General features: G+C 44.9%; 1 protein-coding gene across 2 annotated transcripts in view; it reads left to right on the top strand.

Moving 5' to 3' along the window:
- Window positions 1–21: 21 nt before the first annotated feature.
- Window positions 22–16,922, top strand: part of LOC106583117 (solute carrier family 41 member 1) — a 67,836-nt gene continuing 50,935 nt past the window's right edge. The window contains exons 1-2 of one of the 2 annotated variants that reach the window (XM_014166950.3): window positions 22–162; window positions 1,680–2,893. In XM_014166950.3, coding sequence (XP_014022425.2) covers window positions 2,381–2,893 — 513 coding nt within the window. In that variant the 5' untranslated portion in view covers window positions 22–162; window positions 1,680–2,380. Of the gene's footprint in view, window positions 298–1,679; window positions 2,894–16,922 lie in introns of both variants that reach the window. The other variant, XM_014166949.3, reaches the window with a different exon arrangement.

Here is a 16,922-nt window from a genome sequence, read left to right as displayed (position 1 = left end):
GTCATCACGCCAGCCTTGTGACTTCCTATGCCATGAGTTTGTTATATGCGTATGTAGCGGCTCGCGGGGTTCTAAATGGGACAATGTGACGGGTCGGAAGTGACAGCCTTAACCGTGTGGGGTTAACGATTAAGCCAGGTGCGGGCCGTTACCGTACACAAGGTATGCATACCGGCACCCACGCATCAGGCTGCAGCACACATAACGGAGTGCAGGATATGAGACAACCGTTTTGAGGCGTTCAGCAGTGCGCTCTGTTCTGTTCTCTCGTCTCCTCTGTGGACTTCTGCGTTTTAGGTAAAGAACTGTCTGTCATACCTGATCTGCTGGTATCGATCCAGACATGTTGGACGGGGGGATGCTTTTCACCTCAGGCTATTTTCCTATTGTATTCCTCGCTGCTCTTTCTATCCCGCCCCTCTTTTTATGTGAAGAAGGGAATCGTTGTTTTTTGTCATTACCACTTTAGAGAATAGTCCCTGCCTCATGTTACCGTTATGTTACGACTAGTCTACCTGTTACGTCAGTTGCCTGAATTATTTCATTATACATAGTTGGGCTACAGGTGGGGGGCTGGCTATATTTGGAGAACAACAAATCCCCACGATCTATAATTTAATTCAACGGTCGTGTCGGCATTATCACAAACTCGCAGAAGGGTTCCTTCCCCCTATTCATCCACGACCAAGCTTGTACTAATTTACGCCTTTGCCGTGTTGGGCGGCGGGGTATTGGTCTTGACTACTAAACAGGATTGTTTCAGGACCAGGGGGGAAACCAAATGCGCACTAACGCAGGAGAGTATCTGACGTCGTAACATGCGGGGGGAGAATCAGTATTAGAGGATGTAGCCTACACCTCGGCTATTGGATAATTATTTGTAGCCGGCCAGGGGAATTTAGATGTTTGGCGCTGTATGAAACCGTTTGTAAACGCTTCCATAGGTGACCCCGCTTCATAACGCCAAACATAGTCCGAGGAAAGAGTGGAGGGTTGTTGGCGCAACACGCTGATTTTTTAACGGGTATTATCCTACCCCTTCGTCAACTCAGCTTGAAGTAGACAGCTGTCTACTTCTGTTTCTGGAGCGCTACCGTCTTGTAGATTTTCACTCCAACCCTATTCTAGAACACCCGATTCTAATAATTAACTGGTTCATAAACTGAATCAGATTATTTACACCTGGGCTTGGATAAAACCGACAGGAGGGTAGCTCTCCAGGAACAGGGTTGGAGAGCCCTGGTCTATCTATATAACATGATAAGGTCAATAAATGATGCCATTGTGGAATTAGGTAACACTGCGTTTTAGGTAAAGAACTGTCTGTCATACCTGATCTGCTGGTATCGATCCAGACATGTTGGACGGGGGGGATGCTTTTCACTATAGACTTACCCTTGATGGACATAATGTGTTTGAGAATAACATACTTAGGCAAATAACCCAACTTTTTTTTTTTATGTCATCATTTAGTAGGACATCATAAACATAAGTATTCCAACCAGTGCCTATACCAAATAAATTCAGTATGTCCATTCCATGACAACCATTTGTGCTCAAGAATGCGCATTTATAAGCTTGGCTACAAAAAAAGCTGAAAGCTGATGAGATGTTCCCTGTGAAAGAGACAGAACATGTAGCCTTTTCTTAAAAGTTATTATTATTTTCTTCTCTTTTAGGTAAGCAGCAGCCAGAGCGCTGGAGGGGACGTGTTCTGTAGTGCTGCTCCGTAACTCTATCCTTGTGCTGCAGACCTTTAAATACTCTTCATAAAATAGCCACTTGGTGAAAGGTGAGACCTTCCCAGCCCAGGACACCGTCAGGCGCGAGCTAGTCTGAAAGGACCGTCAGAGCGCGTGCAGGACTGGCCTGCGCTCTTGGATGGAACAGGACTTCAGGCTACTAGCTGGATCTGCAATACTTAATGTACTTTTTCATACCAACTTTTCAAGACTTTTTGGTTACCAGTTGTTGTTGACCAGATAAACATTGGTTTGTTTGTTTTTGCTCTCTTTTAAAAAACCTATCATTATGTTTCATTCTTCTATACATCTGTCTACCGTGCTTCCGCAGTGAATGGAGGACATACTCCAGCTTCTCCCGAAGCACCGGCAAATTCTCACACACGCCTGGGGGAGAGCAGCTACTCACACCTGCCTTTGCAGTAGCTTAGTTGTGCTTTCAAAACGTTTTTTTACCACTTAATTTTGTGTTCATGACCAAACCTGAGTGCCATTCACTAGCATTCTTTAATGGGATAAATTCACTTGTGAGATCAGGTTATTAAAAACCGATCAAGGGAAATCTAAACCAACCATCCCCCACCTTTTTGCCATAGCCTATATTTGTAATTCAGTCTACTGTCCCCAAAAGCTTCCGCATGGTACTTTGGTCGAAAGAGCAAGACAAACCGCCGGACACCGCCATGTCATCCGGGGCGATAGAAATGAAGAAGGTGGTGCCACCGGTGTACCTCCATTCCAACGGCTCTGTTCACCCGGCCATCCTCACCGATGACCCCGAGGAGATGAGACCGGAGGAGATGAGACCGGAGGAGATGAGACCGGAGGAGATGAGACCGGAGGAGAGGGGTGAGTACGAGCTCACGGAAGTGACATCCTTCACGGACAGGTCTGGTGAACCGGGAGATGAAGGCCGGGAGATAGTGGTGATAGACTGCAGGGCGAATGCCAAGGGCCAGCGTGAGGAAGACGCTCTCCTGGAGAATGCCAGCCAGAGCAACGAGAGCGACGACATAAGCACTGACCAGAGCCCAGAGCCACCAGCGCCGTTAAAAGAGACCTCCTTCTCCATCGGCCTCCAGGTGGTCTTGCCGTTCCTGCTGGCTGGGTTCGGGACGGTGGCGGCGGGCATGGTGCTGGACATTGTTCAGGTGAGTAGAAACGGTTTTGATTCACACCAATTTATTTTGGGTCAGGTGACAGGTCCATGGTCGTCAGACCAAAACTCCTGAACCTATTGTTTCTATCTGATTCTGCAGAGAGGAAGAGGCGAAGTGAGAGGGATAACTCAAAATCTGTATTCTCCAGCAGGTGGTGTTTTTTCCACTCACCAAGCAAGGAGTTTTTGTATGGAGGTCAATGAGTGTCGAATTTGGTCAACAAAAAAATTTAATGGCTTATTTGCTACGTGAGCTTTATTTGGTTGAATATAGGTTTTTTTAATGTTGTTTTTAAGTTAAGTTGTTACGAGTGTACTGATATAAGTAGGACACGTAACATCCCGGCAACTTTGGGAAAAAACACTTGATTTCAAAGTTGTGCCATGCGACATCCCTACCCTAATCCTAACCTTAACCCCTACCATAACCATAACCCTTACCTGAACCTACCTCTAACTCGTACCTTAACCTTTTTAAATTTAAACTTCAATGGGGTGGGGATGTCCCAAGGATACTGCATTGCAAGGACCATTGTGGTTGTTCACACGCATATCTGCCCTCTCATTTGCTAGAATGGTCCCACCTGATTTTGTTTCCTCCCGACTGCCTTCCATTTTTGAAGAGATTTCTTTTCATTGTTCGAGCAGCCAATGGAGTATCTGGTCAATCTAATGGAACGTCTTAGTTCTGCAGTATGGCATTGAGTTCTGTTCCACCTGTAGGCTACAGACAACACTTGCCTTGCTTGTGCCAGGGGCTGTACTGTAATGTGTTTATGCTACCTCCTCCACCCTCTACTCACCTTAGTCCCAGTCCCGTTAAAAACAATAAGGAATCAGTCTTCAGCGTTTTGCTAGTCATGTTAAGACATGCTCCAGAACTTTTGCAACTACTAAGTCTTTATTAAACCTCCCACTTTGGGCTGGATGTGTCAATGTGTTCTTCATACATGCATAATATATGAGCAGAATTACTGTCTTACCTCAATTAGCCATGAAATCCCTAGTTTGAAAGCAACTGTTTTTTTAGAAGCTGTGCTGCACCATTTTCACTAAATCTTCCCCCATGTGGGCCAGGCCCCTAGCAATTTGAGTTCAACCAATGAGCTTCAGCCCCTTGCCATATGAGTGACACCTAGCAAGAGGCAAATTATGCACACACGGTAGAGCGAGAGAGAGCAATGACTTGGTGCACATATCTGCACATGTGACATTTTCAGGGACCACTTTTAGCTCGTGAACACTACTTCAGAACTACTGGCTAAAAAGTATAGAAAGTACTGGAGAAGGCTTTTTACTGACAGAGGGTAGGAGGACATTTTGACCTTTATGAAGGGAGGAATGGACACGGTTGGCTATCTGACTGATCTAGTCGCATATATTATTATATTAGTCTGCATAACAAACCCCAAACTAAAGCACATACATGTTTGGCTTTAGCTGTGGTCATCGAGGTACAACTTCTTCTTAGCGAGGTCACATCATGTGATGAAGACTACTAAGGGGTGGGTCTTGGGCATGTTTGAATGAAGTGGTCTGTCAACTGATTGGCTGGCAGAGCAGTGTACAGGGCCAATGTGATATCTCAGCTCTGAGTATGGACAGAATGGGAGGTCATCAGAGAATATGGGGTATTTACATAATATATTACCCCATTTACTTTAGCAATTGGCATCGCGCAGTGAAACATCGGAAGCCATTCACTTTTAATGGAAGGATAGCGAGAGAAGCGGAATGGGCGGGCGTACCGTTGAGCATTGCGAGCATGGGCGTGGAGCTGAATCGGGAGGGACTAAAGTTGGAGAAAGCTGAACTTTATTCAAATCCTCCGCAATGTCGCGACGCAAGGAATCAATCCAAACTTGCCATAGCTTCCAACCCCTACTGAATTGGCTGAGAATGGCTGTTGATACGTAGCACTACCTTCTGTAGCTAAGCTTGCTGGCTTGTTAGCACCCACTTGAGGGCGAGGCTAGCGTGGTGGAGGGGGGTAGAAAGAGGTCAGCTGGACAGTTAAATGAAGACCTATCTGTTTATTTATCTGACATACAGTTGAAGTCGGAAGTTTACATACACCTTAGCCAAATACATTTAAAACTCAGTTTTACACAATTCCTGTCATTTAATCCTAGTAAAAATGCCCTGTCTTAGCTCAGTTAGGATCACCACTTTATTTTAAGAATGTGAGTAGAGAGAATTATTTCTTTCAGCTTTTATTTCTTTCATCACATTCCTAGTGGGTCAGAAGTTTACATACACTCAATTAGTATTTGGTAGCATTGCCTTTAAATTGTTTAACTTGGGTCAAATGTTTTGGGTAGCCTTCCACAAGCTTCCCAGAATAAGTTGGGTGAATTTTGACCCATTCCTCCTGACAAAGCTGGTGTAACTGAGTCAGGTTTGTAGGCCTCCTTGCTCTCACACTTTTTCAGTTCTGCCCACAGATTTTCTATAGGATTGAGGTCAGGGCTTTGTGATGGCCACTCCAATACCTTGACTTTGTTTCCTTAAGCCGTATGCTTGGGGTCATTGTCCATTTGAAAGACCCATTTGCGACCAAGCTTTATCTTCCTGACTGATGTCTTGAGCTGTTGCTACAATATATTAACATAATTATCCTTCATGATGCCATCTATTTTGTGAAGTGCACCAGTCCCTCCTGCAGCAAAGCACCCCCACAAGATGATATTACCACCCCCGTGCTTCACGGTTGGGATGGTGTTCTTCGACTTGCAAGCGTCCCCCTTTTTCCTCCAAACATAACAATGGTCATTATGGCCAAACAGTTCTATTTTTGTTTCATCAGACCAAAGGACATTTCTCCAAAAAGTACGATCTTTGTCCCCATGTGCAGTTGCAAACCGTCTGGCTTTTTTATGGCGGTTTTGGAGCAGTGGCTTCTTCCTTGCTGAGCGGCCTTTCAGGTTATGTCAATATAGGACTCGTTTTACTGTGGATATAGATCCTTTTGTACCCGTTTCCTCCAACATCTTCAGAAGGTCCGTTGCTGTTGTTCTGGGATTGATTTGTACTTTTCGCACCAAAGTACGTTCATCTCTAGGAGACGGAACGCGTCTCCTTCCTGAGCGGTATGACGGCTGCGTGGTCCCATGGTGTTTATACATGCGTACTATTGTTTGTGGTACCTTCAGGCTTTTGGAAATTGATTCATCCTTGGGAGCAGACTTGTGGAGGTCTACAAGGTCTTGGCTGAATTCTTTTGATTTTCCTATGATGTCAAGCAAAGTGGCACTGAGTTTGAAGGTAGGCCTTGAAATACATCCACAGGTACACATCCAATTGACTCAAATTATTATCAGAGGCTTCTAAAGCCATGACATCATTTTCTGGAGTTTTCCAAGCTGTTTAAAGACAGTCAACTTAGTGCATGTAAACTTCTGACCACTGGAATTGTGATACAGTGAGTTATAAGTGAAATAATCTGTCTGTAAACAATTGTTGGAAAAATTATTTGTCATGCACAAAGTAGATATCCTAACCAACTTGCCAAAACTGAAGTTTGCTCACAAGAAATTTGTGGGGTGGTTGAAAAACAAGTTTTTTTTTTTAATGACTCCAACCTAAGTGTGTATAAACTTCCAACTTGAACTGTATCTGTGAATACTGCTGAGACAGACTCAAACCCATAAGTAGATCCTCTTGGTTCTATTTTCTGATAGATTAGAGCTGAGCAGAATATAATAACACCTCATATAATAGAACAGAGTGTAGTATGAGCATGCAGCTGTAAAATATAGTGTTCAGCCACTGTAGCTGACTGTAACCCAAAGGAGACAATCAACAGTCGACAGGTTCTGAGAGCCACAGGGGAAACAATTTAATAGAATTCTTCACACTTTCCTGTTGACTTGCCTGGTGTAAACTGGGTTTGGATATACAGTATATTATAATATGTGGATATTTGTTTCTGTGCGCATGTGGTGTGCATGCACACTAGTGCATGATTGTATGTGTGAGAGTTTACTGTGTAATGTTTCTGCCAGTACGTGTGTGTTACTGTGTTTTTAGCGGGACTGGCAGTGTAAAAATACAGTCCTGGGCCTGGGTGGCTGACAGGTCATATATTTATTTAAGGTCAGCCTCTGCTACAGATAAAGCTGGAGGTGTCTGGTTGCTTGGAGACCAAGTGCTGGCACTTTCTGCCCATTTTGATGCCAACATAGTGTTACCCAGGAACTCTGAAGAAAGAGAGAGGGAGGAACACAGAGAGCAAGATGAGGAGAAAGGAAGTGCTCACCACTCTTGGTTCTGGGGTTATAACTGTTGTTATAAGGACAGATTAGTGCCTCACTGTGGTTAATAGCCTGCACTGTTATGCGGTTACCCATATCCTGCCCTCTAACCAGGACGTTCTCTCTTTCCCTGTCAGTCTACCTCTCATTTTCGCATTCAATCATAGCATGCTGATTCATCTGTAGTTCTCTGAACTTCCCTGCTAAATACGGAATTATTTCCACCCTATTAAAGAGTTAATAACAACGGCTATGATGATAAAGAGAAGGTGATATCATTTCCTGTGTGAAGATAAATAATAGATAATGACAATGACTTCAATGTAGTGATTGATTCTAGAAGCCTGTCTAGTAGGTTCTATCGCATTGTAATTCCCCTCCCCTGACACACTGCTAACTCAGCTAACAGCTAATCCCCTTCTGCCCTCGCAGGAGGCAATTACCCTGCTCTCTTTCTATCTCCCTGACTCAGATGTATGGTAGATGCAAAATACCTCATCCTCTCAATGTGTGTGTGTGTGTTGCCCCTCAGCTCAGCTGCTGGAGTAAGGAATGGTTGCCCAGGGTGATGCATGTATGCGTTCTCCACAGCGTTCTCGATCATTTTATTTTTTATTTAAAAAAATTATTTAACCTTTATTTAACTAGGCAAGTCAGTTAAGAACAAATTCTTATTTACAATGACGGCCTACCCCGGCAAAACCCGGACGACGCTGGGCCAATTTGTGTGCCACCCTATGGGACTCCCAATCACGGCCGGTTGTGATACAGCCTGGAATCAATCCAGGGTCTGTAGTGACGCCTCTAACACTGAGATGCAGTGTCTTAGACCGCTGTGCTACTCAGGAGCCCCAATGTCTGTGTGAAATGTGACCCACCTATTTAACTTCCCTTAGTTTCCTCCTCACTACACACACACACACACACACACACACACACACCCCCCCCCCCTGTCTCTGGCCCCATTCCTACATTGTCACACAGGGAAGACAACACAGGACAGTATTGAGAAGGGACTCTAGCTGACATTGCAGAACAGTGTCCCAATACTGTCTGTCAATCCCAAACCTGAGGACGCAGTGTCCCAATACTGTCTGTCAATCCCAAACCTGAGGACGCAGTGTCCCAATACTGTCTGTCAATCCCAAACCTGAGGACGCAGTGTCCCAATACTGTCTGTCAATCCCAAACCACAGGAGCAGTGCGCCTGCTGAAATGGTCTTCTGAAATGGACACTTTCACACCCTCTGAAATTGACACTTACTGTCGGTCAGTGAGAGGACAGTTTACAGATTTGTTCTTCGTTAGATGTGATTTATGACATTACTACGAATGTCAAAGGTCAAGACAGGTGCAATGGTTGTTTTGATGTTTGTCTGGAAGGCTGGACATGCTTCCAGTAGTGAGAGAGAGCACTCCACACCAGATAGTGTCTCAGCCACAGTTGATTGACATTCACAGCTTATATAGTGTAAAAATGTGGGGTAACTTGTTTGTTGCTTTGTATGTTTTCTCCTATCTGTCTGTCTGTCTGCCCCACACTGTGGCATCGGATGACGTGCAGATGACCAAAATAAAACCGCGAGGCAAGACATTGGTTCAGTCTCAGTGCCTCAAAAACAGACAATCTAAAAATACAGTAAACAGGAATTCACAATCATCACAAAAGCCTGAAACCAGCCAACTCTCTTCCCCCACGGGAGGACATTTTGGGACAACCACATCCAGTTGCCGGGTTTCTACAGGAGCCAGTGTGAAACCAGAGCGTGGACTTGGTCCCCTGTGGATCTGGTTTATTCTAACAATCTGGAAAATCATACTGGCTTCCAGCTGTCTCTCTTTTTGTAGTCTGGTCATATTATCCACAGAAGTGAATAAAGATAAAATCTCTATGGTGCTAACAGTCATTTCGTTGATCCACAGATATAATCTGCTAGGCTCTTATCACAGAGTGCATTCGGAAAATATTCAGATCTCTTTACTTTTTCATTTACATTTTACATTTATGTCATTTAGCAGACGCTCTTATCCAGAGCGACTTACAAATTGGTGCATTCACCTTATGATATCCAGTGGAACAACCACTTTTCAATAGTACATCTATATCTTTTTTGGGGGGGAGGGGGTTAGAAGGATTACTTTATCCTATCCCAGGTATTCCTTAAAGAGGTGGGGTTTCAGGTGTCTCCGGAAGGTGGTGATTGACTCCGCTGTCCTGGCGTCGTGAGGGAGCTTGTTCCACCATTGGGGTGCCAGAGCAGCGAACCGTTTTGACTGGGCTGAGCGGGAACTGTGCTTCCGCAGAGGTAGGGAGGCGAGCAGGCCAGAGGTGGATGAACGCAGTGCCCTTCTTTGGGTGTAGGGACTGATCAGAGCCTGAAGGTACGGAGGTGCCGTTCCCCTCACAGCTCCGTAGGCAAGCACCATGGTCTTGTAGCAGATGCGAGCTTCAACTGGAAGCCAGTGGAGTGTGCGGAGGAGCGGGGTGACGTGAGAGAACTTGAGAAGACGGGCTGCGGTGTTCTGGATGAGTTGTAGGGGTTTGATGGCACAGGCAGGGAGCCCCGCCAACAGCGAGTTGCAGTAATCCAGACGGGAGATGACAAGTGCCTGGATTAGGACCTGCGCCGCTTCCTGTGTGAGGCAGGGTCGTACTCTGCGAATGTTGTAGAGCATGAACCTACAGGATCGGGTCACCGCCTTGATGTTAGCGGAGAACGACAGGGTGTTGTCCAGGGTCACGCCAAGGTTCTTAGCACTCTGGGAGGAGGACACAATGGAGTTGTCAACCGTGATGGCGAGATCATGGAACGGGCAGTCCTTCCCCGGGAGGAAGAGCAGCTCCGTCTTGCTGAGGTTCAGCTTGAGGTGGTGATCCGTCATCCACACTGATATGTCTGCCAGACATGCAGAGATGCGATTCGCCACCTGGTTATCAGAAGGGGGAAAGGAGAAGATTAATTGTGTGTCGTCTGCGTAGCAATGATAGGAGAGACCATGTGAGGATATGACAGATCCAAGTGACTTGGTGTATAGCGAGAATAAGAGGGGGCCTAGAACTGAGCCCTGGAGGACACCAGTGGTGCGAGCACGTGGTGCAGAGACGGATTCTCGCCACGCCACCTGGTAGGAGCGACCTGTCAGGTAGGACGCATTCCAAGAGTGAGCCGCGCCGGAGATGCCCAACTCGGAGAGGGTGGAGAGGAGGATCTGATGGTTCACAGTATCAAAGACAGCAGATAGGTCTAGAAGGATGAGAGCAGAGGAGAGAGAGTTAGCTTTAGCAGTGCGGCGCGGCGCGCCTCCATGACACAGAAGAGCAGTCTCAGTTGAATGACCAGTCTTGAAACCTGACTGATTTGGATCAAGAAGGTCATTCTGAGAGAGAGAGAGAGCTGGCCAAGGACGGCACGCTCAAGAGTTTTGGAGAGAAAAGAAAGAAGGGATACTGGTCTGTAGTTGTTGACATCGGAGGGGTCGAGTGTAGGTTTTTTCAGAAGGGGTGCAGCTCTCGCTCTCTTGAAGACGGAAGGGACGTAGCCAGTGGTCAAGGATGAGTTGATGAGTGAAGTGAGGTAGGGGAGAAGATCTCTGGAAATGGTCTGGAGAAGAGAGGAGGGGATAGGGTCAAGCGGGCAGGTTGTTGTGCGGCCGGCTGTCACAAGTCGCAAGATTTCATCTGGACAGAGAGAGGGGAGAAAGAGGTCAAAGCATAGGGTAGGGCAATGTGAGCAGGACCAGCGGTGTCGTTTGACTTAACAAACGAGGATCGGATGTCGTTAACCTTCTTTTCAAAATGGTTGACGAAGTCATCCGCAGAGAGGGAGGAGGGGGGAGGGGGGGAGGATTCAGGAGGGAGGAGAAGGTGGCAAAGGGCTTCCTAGGGTTGGTTGGAGAAGGATTGAGCAGAGGGAAGAAATGATAGGATGGAAAAGGTGAGAGTAGCAGGAGAGAGAGAGAGAGCGAAGGTTGCAACGGCGCAATACCATCTGACTAGGGTCAGAGTGAGTAGTGTTGGAGGAGAGCGAGAGGGAGAGGGAAAAGGATATAAGGTAGTGGTCGGAGACTTGGAGGGGAGTTGCAGTGAGATTAGTAGAAGAACAGCATCTAGTAAAGATGAGGTCAAGCGTATTGCCTGCCTTGTGAGTGGGGGGGACGGTGAGAGGGTGAGGTCAAAAGAGGAGAGGAGTGGAAATAAGGAGGCAGGGAGGAATGAGTCAAAGGTAGACGTAGGGAGGTTAAAGTCACCCAGAACTGTGAGGGGTGAGCCATCCTCAGGAAAGGAACTTATCAAGGCGTCAAGCCCATTGATGAACTCTCCAAGGGAACCTGGGGGGCGATAAATGATAAGGATGTTAAGCTTGAATGGGCTAGTGACTGTGACAGCGTGGAATTCAAAGGAGGAGATAGACAGATGGGTCATGGGAGAAAGAGAGAATGTCCACTTGGGAGAGATGAGGATTCCAGTGTCACCACCCCGCTGACCAGATGCTCTCGGGGTATGCGAGAACACGTGGTCAGACGAGGAGAGAGCAGTAGGAGTAGCAGTGTTTTCTGTGGTAATCCATGTTTCCGTCAGCGCCAAGAAGTCGAGGGACTGGAGGGTAGCATAGGCTGAGATGAACTCTGCCTTGTTTGCCGCAGACCGGCAGTTCCAGAGGCTGCCGGAGACCTGGAACTCCACGTGGGTCGTGCGCGCTGGGACCACCAGGTTAGAGTGGCAGCGGTCACGCGGTGTGAAGCGTTTGTATGGCCTGTGCAGAGAGGAGAGAACAGGGATAGACAGACACATAGTTGACAGGCTACAGGAGAGGCTACGCTAATGCAAAGGAGACTGGAATTAAAATTAACTAAACAACTGGGGAAGCGAGAAAGCAGGGCCTCCCTCACTAACCATTCACTGAAACACTCAAATATAACTTTTCCAACTTCCACTTTAGAAATTATAATTGATGTAAACTACAGTGGTTCAATGTTTCCAGGAATAGGCTCAAACTTAGTTTATTCAGCTAGATAACTTGGTACAGTATTCTTCCGTGAAACCCACCCAGTGCACCGTATCCTATGACACCGTAGCTAACTAGCATGCTAGCATCCAATAACACACGGTTAGCACCAATACTTGGTTACAACAAACTACCAATGGATCATTCGTGTCCGTCTCTAGTTCCTTTCATAACGCAGAAGTAATTAAACGTTGGCTAGCTAACATAAAGTCAGTCCTGCTAGCTACACAAGTGGACTACACATCTCGAAAGTTCAGAAAGTTAAGCTTACGTTGCAAAAATCTTATTGACTAAAAATTATACAGTACTGCTAGCTGGTGGAGTTGGCTAGCTAGCAATGGCTGCGTTTACCTTTATCTTTGATACAAAGACTACTATGTAGCTAGCTAACATTACACTAATCAAATCGTTCCGTTGTAATGTATTTAGTTTCTGCAGTACTGCTAGTTGGTAAAGTGGAACTTTTTCCACATTTTGTTACGTTACAGCCATATTTTCTAAAATGGATTAAATAAAAGTAAAAAATCCTCATCAATCTACACACAATACCCTATAATGATGAAACAAAAACAGGTTTTTAAAAATGTTTGCAAATGTATTACAAATATAAAACAGATACCTTATTTACATAAGTATTCAGACCCTTTGCTATGAAACTCGAAATTGAGCTCAGGTGCTTCCATTTTCCATTGAGCATCCTTGAGATTTTTCTACAACTTTATTGTAGTCCACCTGTGGTAAATTCAATTGATTTAATATTTGGAAAGGCACACACCTGTCTATATAAGGTCCGACAGTTGACAGTGCATGTCAGAGCAATAACCAAGCAATAAGGTCGAAAGAATTGTCCGTAGAGCTACGAGGCAGGATTGTATCGGGGCACAGATCTGTGGAAGGGTAGGAAAACATTTCTGCAGCATTGAAGGTCCCCAAGAACATAGTGGCTCCCATTATTCTTAAATGGAAGAAGTTTGGAACCACCAAGACTCTTCCTAGATCTGGCCTCCCGACCAAACTGAGCAATCAGGGGAGAAGGGCCTTAGTCAGGGAGGTGACCAAGAACACAATGGTTACTCTGACAGCGCTCCAGAGTTCCTCTGTGGAGATGGGACAACCTTCCAGAAGGATAACCATCTCTTCAGCACTCCACCAATCAGGCCTTTATCCTCTTACATCTAGACGTTCCGCTAGCGGAACACCTGCTCCATTATCCAATGATGGGCGTGGCGCGAAATACAAACTCCTCTAAAATACAAAAACTTCCATTTTTCAAACATATGACTATTTCACAGCATTTTAAAGATAAGACTCTCCTTTATCTAACCACACTGTCTGATTTCAAAAAGGCTTTACAACGAAAGCAAAACATTAGATTATGTCAGCAGAGTACCAAGCCAGAAATAATCAGACACCCATTTTTCAAGCTAGCATATAATGTCACAAAAACCTAGAAGACAGCTAAATGCAACACTAACCTTTGATGATCTTCATCAGATGACAACCCTAGGACATTATGTTATACAATACATGCATGTTTTGTTCAATCAAGTTCATATTTATATCAAAAACCAGCTTTTTACATTAGCATGTGACGTTCAGAACTAGCATACCCCCCGCAAACTTCCGGGGAATTCGCCTACATTTTACTAAATTACTCACGATAAACGTTCACAAAAAGTATAACAATTATTTTAAGAATTATAGATACAGAACTCCTCTATACACTCGATATGTCCGATTTTAAAATAGCTTTTTGGTGAAAGCACATTTTGCAATATTCTAAGTACATAGCCCAGGCATCACGGGCTAGCTATTTAGACACCCGGCAAGTTTAGCACTCACCAATATCAGCTTTACTATTATAAAAGTTTCATTACCTTTTGTTGTCTTCGTCAGAATGCACTCCCAGGACTGCTACTTCAATAACAAATGTTGGTTTGGTCCAAAATAATCCATCGTTATATCCGAATAGCGGCGTTTTGTTCGTGCGTCCCAGACACTATCTGAAATGGTAAATCAGGGTCGTGCGCATGGCGCAATTCGTGACAAAAAAAATCTAAATATTCCATTACCGTACTTCGAAGCATGTCAACCGCTGTTTAAAATCCATTTTTATGCCATTTTTCTCGTAAAAAAGCGATAATATTCCGACCAGGAATCTCCTTTTTGCTAAACTGAGGAAAGTAAACAAAGCTTTCGGTCGATGCGGGCACGAGCCTGAGTCTCACAGTACTGTAACCAGCCACTACCCAAACGCGCTACTTTGTTTCAGCCAGAGCCTGCAAAGCCACGATTCAGCTTTTTACCGCCTTCTGAGACCCTATGGCAGCCGTAGGAAGTGTCACGGGACAGCTAAGATCCTCACTCTTCAATAAACAGAGACAAGAAGAACGACACCTTGTCAGACAGGCCACTTCCTGCCTGAAACCTTGTCAGGTTTTTGCCTGCCAAATGAGTTCTGTTATACTCACAGACACCATTCAAACAGTTTTAGAAACTTTGGAGTGTTTTCTATCCATATGTAATAAGTATATGCATATTCTAGTTACTGGGTAGGAGTGGTAACCAGATTAAATCGGGGAAGTTTTTTATCCAGCCGTGAAAATACTGCCCCCTAGCCATAACAGGTTATGGTAGAGTGGCCAGACGAAAGCCCCTCGGTAAAATCACATGACAGCCCGCTTGGAGTTTGCCAAAAGGCACCTAAAAAACTGTCAGACCATGACAAACAAGATTCTTTTGTTTGATGAAACCAAGATTGAACTCTTTTGCCTGAATGCCAAGCGTCACGTCTGCAGGAAACCTGGCACCATCCCTACGGTGAAGCATGGTGTTGGCAGCATCATGCTGTAGGGATGTTTTTCAGCGGCAGGGACTGGAAGACTAGTCAAGATCGAGGGAAAGATGAACCGAGCAAAGTACAGAGTGATCCTTGATGAAAACCTGCTCCAGAGTGCTCAGGACCTTAGACTGGGGGCGAAGGTTCACCTTCCAACAGGACAACGCAGCAGTGGCTTCGGGACACGTCCCTGAATGTCCGTGAGTGGCCCAGCCAGAGCCCGGACATGAACCCAATCGAACATCTCTGGAGAGACCTGAAAATAGCTGTGCAGCAATGCTCCCCATCCAACCTGACAGAGCTTGTGAGAATCAGCAGAGAAGAGTGAGAAACTCCCCAAATACAGGTGTGACAAGCTTGTGGCATCTTACCCAAGAAGACTCGAGGCTGTAATCGCTGCCAAAGGTGGTTAAAAAAAAAATACTGAGTAGAGGGTCTGAATAGTTATGTAATGTGATATTTTAGTATATAATTTTAATACATTTTGTAAAATTCCTAAAAACCTGTTTTTGCTTTGTCATTATGAGGATATTGTGTGTAGATTGATGATGGGGTGGACATGTAATCAATTTTAGAATAAGGCTGTAATGTAACAAAATGTGGAATGCTTTCCCGAATGCACTGTACACTATCATGAATGACAACAATTGCTGTGTCTTTAATGGCTGCCTCCCCTGCCTCCTACCCTGATCTCCTTATTGCAACTATTTGCTTTTAACTGACATTTTCTGCCAGATCAAATGTCATAAAGGAATGGGCACAATGAAAGAAAGCTATTTGAGTTTGAGACCAAGCTAGGGTAGAGTGCAGTGCAGCACCGTCCCACATACAGTATAATGTCCCTGCTCCTTTCCAGAATGGAGAATCTGATACATACACGAGATGAAATGGTCAGGTTACACAGATTAATCAATTTGAGTGGTGGAAATATGCGTGATGAATCAATATGAGTGAATCATTATGAGTTCTGTTGTGCTGAGGGTTAGTTATGTTAATTGTAAGTTCATAGCCAAACCAAGAGTTTGCAGTGACATTACATTTTCTATCTGAAATCCGCTAAACATTAAATATAATTGTGGGGCAATACTTATATACAGTTGAAGTCAAGTTTACATACACTTAGGTCGGAGTCATTAAAACTCGTTTTTCAACCACTCCACAAATTTCTTGTTAACAAGCTATAGTTTTGGCAAGTCGGTTAGGACATCTATTTGTGCATGACACAAGTCATTTTTCCAACAATTGTTTACAGACAAATTATTTCACTTATAATTCACTGCATCACAATTCCAGTGGGTCAGAAGTTTACAAACACTAAGCTGACTGTGCCTTTAAACAACTTCTGATCCTTCTGATGGGCTAATTGACATCGTTTGAGTCAATTGGAGGTCTACCCTTTGATGTATTTCAAGGCCTACTTTCAAACTCTTTGCTTGACATCATAGGAAAATCAAAAGAAATCAGCCAAGACCTCAGAAAAAGAATTGTAGACCTCCACAAGTCCGGTTCATCCTTGGGAGCAATTTCCAAAAGCCTGAAGGTACCACGTTCATCTGTACAAACAATAGTACGCAAGTATAAACACCATGGGACCACGCAGCCGACATATCGCTCCGGAAGGAGACGTGTTCTGTCTCCTAGAGATGAACGTTCTTTGGTGTGAAAAGTGTAAATCAGAACAACAGCAAAGGACCTTGTGAAGATGCTGGAGGAAACGGGTACAAAAGTATCTATATCCACAGTTAAACGAGTCCTATATCGACATAACCTGAGAGGCCGCTCAGCAAGAAAGAAGCCACTGCTCCAAAACCGCCATAAAAAAGCCAGACTATGGTTTGCAACTGCACATGGGGACAAAGATTCTACTTTTTGGAGAAATGTCCTCTGGTCTGATGAAACAAAAATAGAACTGTTTGGCCATAA

The sequence above is a fragment of the Salmo salar genome, chromosome 22 (genome assembly GCF_965601325.2).
Source record: "Salmo salar chromosome 22, fSalSal1, whole genome shotgun sequence".
Lineage (NCBI taxonomy): Eukaryota > Metazoa > Chordata > Actinopteri > Salmoniformes > Salmonidae > Salmo > Salmo salar.
Note: the sequence above shows the minus strand (reverse complement) of the source record. Positions and strands in the feature narration are given on the sequence as shown.